This window comes from Salmo salar, unplaced genomic scaffold (assembly GCF_965601325.2).
Source record: "Salmo salar unplaced genomic scaffold, fSalSal1 ptg000358l, whole genome shotgun sequence".
Classification (NCBI taxonomy): Eukaryota; Metazoa; Chordata; class Actinopteri; order Salmoniformes; family Salmonidae; genus Salmo; species Salmo salar.
The window spans coordinates 98,793-105,000 of record NW_027675359.1 but is presented as its reverse complement, the minus strand read 5'-3'; the positions used below and the strand labels follow the sequence as shown (position 1 = coordinate 105,000).

Here is a 6,208-nt window from a genome sequence, read left to right as displayed (position 1 = left end):
CGAGAGAGAGAGACAGAGAGAGAGAGAGAGACAGAGAGAGAGAGAGAGAGAGAGAGAGACAGAGAGAGAGAGAGAGAGAGAGACAGAGAGAGAGAGAGAGAGAGACAGAGAGAGAGAGAGAGGGACAGAGAGAGAGAGACAGAGCGAGAGAGAGAGACAGAGAGAGAGAGAGAGACAGAGAGAGAGAGAGAGAGAGAGAGAGAGAGAGAGAGAGACAGAGAGAGAGACAGAGAGAGAGACAGAGAGAGAGAGAGAGAGACAGAGAGAGAGAGAGAGAGAGAGAGAGAGAGGGACAGAGAGAGAGAGGGACAGAGAGAGAGAGAGGGACAGAGAGAGAGACAGAGAGAGAGAGACAGAGAGAGAGAGACAGAGAGAGACAGAGAGAGAGACAGAGAGAGAGAGAGAGAGAGGGAGAGAGAGAGGGAGAGACAGAGAGAGACAGAGAGAGAGAGAGAGAGAAGAGAGAGAGACACAGAGAGAGAGAGAGAGAGAGAGAGAGGGACAGAGAGATAGCAGTTAGTTAATAATATCTCTACTTGCAAATTCATCTTCTGCACATCTATCACTCCAGTGTTTAATTGCTAAATTGTAATTATTTCGCCACCACGGCCTAATTTATTAACTTACCTCCTTTATCTTACCTCATTTGCACAACTGTATATAGACTTTTCTATTGTGTTATTGACTGTACGTTTGTTTATTCCATGTGTAACTCTGTGTTGTTGTTTGTGTCACACTGCTTTGCTTTATCTTGGCCAGGTCGCAGTTGTAAATGAGAACTTGTTCTCAACTTGGCCTACCTGGTTAAATAAAGGACTTGTTCTCCTACTAGCCTACCTGGTTAAATAAAGGACTTGTTCTCAACTAGCCCACCTGGTTAAATAAAGGACTTGTTCTCAACTGGCCCACCTGGTTAAATAAAGGTTTCATTAAAAAGTCTGGCAATAACTTAACTTTTCATTAATTAGACAGACTCCTCTAAATAATAAATATAATTAAATAACAAAAAAACAGTTAAATGCTAAGTACTATACATAGGTTTTATTTAAAAAATAACAATAGAACCTATTTAGTACTATAATGGTATTTACTAACATAATATTATTACTATAATAGTTTCTAAAGGGGTTCTAGGCTACCCTACCCTAGAATTAGGGTTCAGGATAAAACAGGTTATACGTAGGGTTAGAGTTTCTGTACAGCACTTTGTGACATCTGCTGATGTAAAAAGGTCTTCATAAATACATTAGATTGATTGTTAGGTTCAGGGTATTTAAAGAGATAAACTGTATGGGTTTATATCTCTCTTGCTCCTCCCTGTGGTCTTCTGTGGGAACTACATACCTCATTCACCACACTTGATAGGCTCATAATCTGAGGTAGCAACTGAGTCAGAGCTACAAATCAATGATCTCCACCTATCCATTAGGTTTACAACTCAGTGAACCTGCGCAGCATTCTCTCTATTTGATGTCTACGAACCAACAGATTTCAACACATATCAAATTACCAGTTACCATTATTAGTAGCTGTAACCTAGTTAATAATAAGTTACCTGAGGTAAACCTACAAGGTTAGTTAATAATAAGTTACCTGAGGTAAACCTACAAGGTTAGTTAATAATAAGTTACCTGAGGTAAACCTACAAGGATAGTTCTTAATAAGTTACCTGAGGTAAACCTACAAGGATAGTTAATAATAAGTTACCTGAGGTAAACCTACAAGGTTAGTTAATAATAAGTTACCTGAGGTAAACCTACAAGGATAGTTAATAATAAGTTACCTGAGGTAAACCTACAAGGATAGTTCTTAATAAGTTACCTGAGGTAAACCTACAAGGATAGTTAATAATAAGTTACCTGAGGTAAACCTACAAGGATAGTTAATAATAAGTTACCTGAGGTAAACCTACAAGGTTGGTTAATAATAAGTGACCTGAGGTAAACCTACAAGGATAGTTAATAATAAGTTACCTGAGGTAAACCTACAAGGTTAACGCGGGCTGGAAGATAATTACTTCAAAACCACAGCAAACAGCTGGGACATATAGTAATATTATATATATATAATATTATATCACTGGGCTCCTCTGTGCTAACAAACCCTGTGTACCACCCCTCCTCTGTTTAACCTTGAATTTCGTTCAGAAAAACACTTCCACATTTAGCAAAACGAACCAACTCTTTACGGATCTGTTCGGTGGTAATAAACGGAGGCAGATTAGACACCACTACTCTTGTCGAAATCAGCACCAACACAACCCCTCACATAAATCATACTGGTAACTAGCCGGACAACAAGACTCACCTTTTACATTACCACAACCACCGCCTTGTTCATTCTGGATACAGAGTGTATATGTTCCTCTCCCACCTGTTCACCGACCAGGATCAATAATTCCTCCACACCATTCTCCACAACGCACCTGAAGAGACAGCGTTTCTTCTCCACTCGGTTGAGGACATCAAACTACCCTACTCCCTCCTCAACTCTAACCGATAAACAGAGGAAACCGATAAACAAACCCTCCCACCATGACAAAATACATTTGGAAAATAGGCAAAAGAATAGCTGCACTCTTTACGAACGACAAAACCTCACGTTACCAACTTCTTCTTCTTCTATGGTATAATGGCGGTCCTCAAACCAACGTTAAAGGAGCATGGCGCCTCCTACTGTGCTGGAGTGTGTTCAATCACGGTTTACACCATTTCTAAATCCTCCTACCTAACTCAGTACTTCTGAGAAAATAAAAAAGATCCCTACTAACTTCTAATAGACCCTCCCCCATCCCCCAAATCCCTTCCAAACCCCCCCCCAACCTCAATGACCCTACACTTCAATCTTTCCCTCTCTTCAACATCCTTACAACAATATAACAACACATGCTCCACCGTTTCATTGACAATACCCTCCAGACACAAACCATTCACATGCTGCCAACCAGATGGAAGGACCAGTTCAATGTACAATGTCCTAAACACAATCGAGGAAACACCACCTCTTCCTTCCTAATCTGACCTTTGAACCTTGTTCCACCGACCTTTCATTGGAGGGCATATAAATGCCATCCCTTGTGCTCAGAGTCCCATCTCTTCTGCAACACATCTATCAAAATGTCTCTGATCTCACATTTGTCCTCACCTCTACCCAGTGGAACATTAATATATATTATATCTTGTTTTAAAGTTATTTTAGCTAACTAGTCTACAATTTCATTCCATTCCACACCTGAATGTGCTGGGACCCAGCATAATCTCACTACTAGACCCATTCTCTCAATTCTCCATAATAACATTAATACCACCAATAGTAGGTCACTCCTAATAGATTTACCAGATGATAAACTATTCAATACAGACAGAGAATCTGAGGATACTATAACTCTAACAGGTTGTACGTCCTCCACCCACTGGAGGACAACTATTATCACCAACAGTTCAACTGAGTACACTGACAGTTCATCTGTTAGTCTTCTACATATCTGCACATCACATTCAGGAAGGTAAACACCTGCTCCTGTGGGCCCACTATCTGGGCCCTTGGATCCATCTGTGAAAAGAGGTAAAAAAGCATAACAACTTCTACCAATGTAATTGTCAACCAGTTTCCCTTTATCACTGACTTCTGACCCAATCTTTTCCTTTTGTCTACCAAGGTTAGATCAACAACAGGATCTGGGAGTAACCATGGAGGAACATCCCCTATCACCACAGAAAGGGCCAACCTCCAACTCCCTGAAACTACTCTCATCAGCAAGCTTTCCAACTGTCCAACCAAAACCACTGCCTTGTCTACTAGTATATTCCCAACAGTCATCTAGAACAGTAGCAGTGGGATGCTCAACCTCACAGCCTTTCAACCCAATAAGCTAATGACAATTTATTACGTCGTATATCCAAAGGCATCTCACCTGCCTCAACTGGACTATAATATAAATCCATGATATTTTGGGATACAAAATGGGAAAAGGGGAAATTATGATAATACTAAAAAACACCCTTCTAACTAACCCTACACTCATTAAAACCCACTACCCCATTCCACTACTTTGACCCTATCTGCTCCTGCACCAGGCCAACTAACCCTACACTCATTAAAACCCACTACCCCCATTCCACTACTTTGACCCTATCTGCTCCTGCACCAGGCCAACTAACCCTACACTCATTAAAACCCACTACCCCATTCCACTACTTTGACCCTATCTGCTCCTGCACCAGGCCAACTAACCCTACACTCATTAAAACCCACTACCCCATTCCACTACTTTGACCCTATCTGCTCCTGCACCAGGCCAACTAACCCTACACTCATTAAAACCCACTACCCCATTCCACTACTTTAACCCTATCTGCTCCTGCACCAGGCCAACTAACCCTACACTCATTAAAACCCACTACCCCCATTCCACTACTTTGACCCTATCTGCTCCTGCACCAGGCCAACTAACCCTACACTCATTAAAACCCACTACCCCATTTGCTATGAACACTAAGAAGCCAACCTTACTGAAGCATATATCCCTCGTTGGCCCATCCCTCTGTGCTGTCACAGATCTACTACTCACAGGGATCCTCTCAGGATCCCTCAGCCTTGACCCATCCTCCTCTACTTTCTTCACTGCCTCAGCAGTGACAACCTGTTCCCAACAGTGGGGTCAGTGGGATTGGATAGGGGCCCCTCTACCTCTCTCTCTCTCTCTCTCTCTGACTGGAGGAGACAGGTGAAATGGTGTGTCTCCTCTGGTCAACAATACTCACCTTGAGAGACTCCACAGCCTGTTGGAGCTCCTTCAGCTCCTTCTCTCTCTCCTGGAATCTCTGCTGGACCTTCTGCTGACTCATCCCCAGCTGCCTCTGTGGAGAATCACTCTTCAATGAGCTATCAAGCTTTATTAGTCCAGTAGATCAATAGTATAGTAATGTGACATAGGGCCCATAGAGAGGAAGGTCTAAAAAATGGATGGTCCATTTACTAAATGATATTTATTTGTTGCTATGTGAATGATTATAGTTTTTATGGTAGGACTACATCTATCAACAGGTTGAGACTGAACTTTGGACTCATAAAAGGGCATTCAGAATGATAATAGTGTTTGACATTATAAAATGGTGATACATTTGGAGAATCTGGGTTAACATATCTATATACTCAAGGTTTGTGTTCATATTTGTTCTGCTGAGGATTCATTTCATTTCAATGATCTCATATTCAAACAGCCTTAGTTCCTACTGTATCTTTAATTCTTTGTTTATCAGACAGTCACCAACAAGTTGTTCTGGTCTTACCTGTTTCTCAGTCCTCTCTGCTGCAGCTGACACTGTATCATGGCCTTTATGTTCGTCCATCAAACACTGATAACAGATACACTGCTGATCGGTACGACAGTAAACCTCCAGCAGTTTGTCATGATGAGAGCAGATCTTCTCCTGTAGTTGTGCGGTGGCTTTGACCAGCTTGTGCTTCTTCAAAGCAGGAAATTCGTAGTGAGGTTGGAGGTGAGTCTCACAGTAAGAGGCCAGACACGCCAGACAGGACATGAGGGCTTTCTGCTTTCTGGTCCCAGTGCAGAAATCACACGCCACATCTCTAGGTCCAGCATAGCACAGAGCAGGAGGGGGAGCAGCCTGGAGTCCTGTCTTCTTCAGTTTCTCCACCAGCTCAGCCAGCATGTTATTTTTCCTCAGATTAGGCCTTGGAGTGAAGGTCTCTCTGCACTGAGGACAGCTATAGACCCCTTTCAGAACATCCTGATCCCAGCAGCCCTCAATACAGCTCCTACAGTAACTGTGTCCACAGGGGATGGTGACTGGTTCCTTCAGTAGATCCAGACAGACAGAACAACAGAACTGGTCCTGGTCCAGCAGAACTCCCTGTTGAGCCATTTGGACGGTTGTTCACTCTCACACAGACAGACGAGACAGAGACTCAGATCAGTTTCGTTTCCTCAGAAGAGAGTTGGTGGGAGGGGGAGGGATTTCCTGGTTCTGCCAGAGGGGTGGGGTTAGAGGGAGGGAGGAAGAGAGAGAGGAACTGCATGCAACATCAAGAGGGAGACAAATAGTTTTGTTCCAATGTTAGAGCCCTTAACATGGAACAAATGACATAATGAATCTTAAAATGTGAGTTGTTAGAATATATGAAGGGTAACAGTTTTCTATGAAGTACGTATGTATCATTATTTTAATCACCTTTATAATGCCTT

The 6,208-nt window shown here is 42.4% G+C and overlaps 1 protein-coding gene across 1 annotated transcript in view; it reads right to left on the bottom strand.

Moving 5' to 3' along the window:
- The window catches only part of LOC145875803 (tripartite motif-containing protein 16-like), a 14,456-nt gene extending 8,480 nt beyond the window's left edge, over positions 1-5,976 (bottom strand). Inside the window, exons 1-2 of the mRNA XM_082971615.1 lie at positions 5,292-5,976; positions 4,764-4,859 (exon numbers count right to left, since the gene is read on the bottom strand). Coding sequence (XP_082827741.1) covers positions 4,764-4,859; positions 5,292-5,888 — 693 coding nt within the window. The 5' untranslated portion in view covers positions 5,889-5,976. The remainder of the gene's footprint in view (positions 1-4,763; positions 4,860-5,291) is intronic.
- Positions 5,977-6,208: the final 232 nt, after the last annotated feature.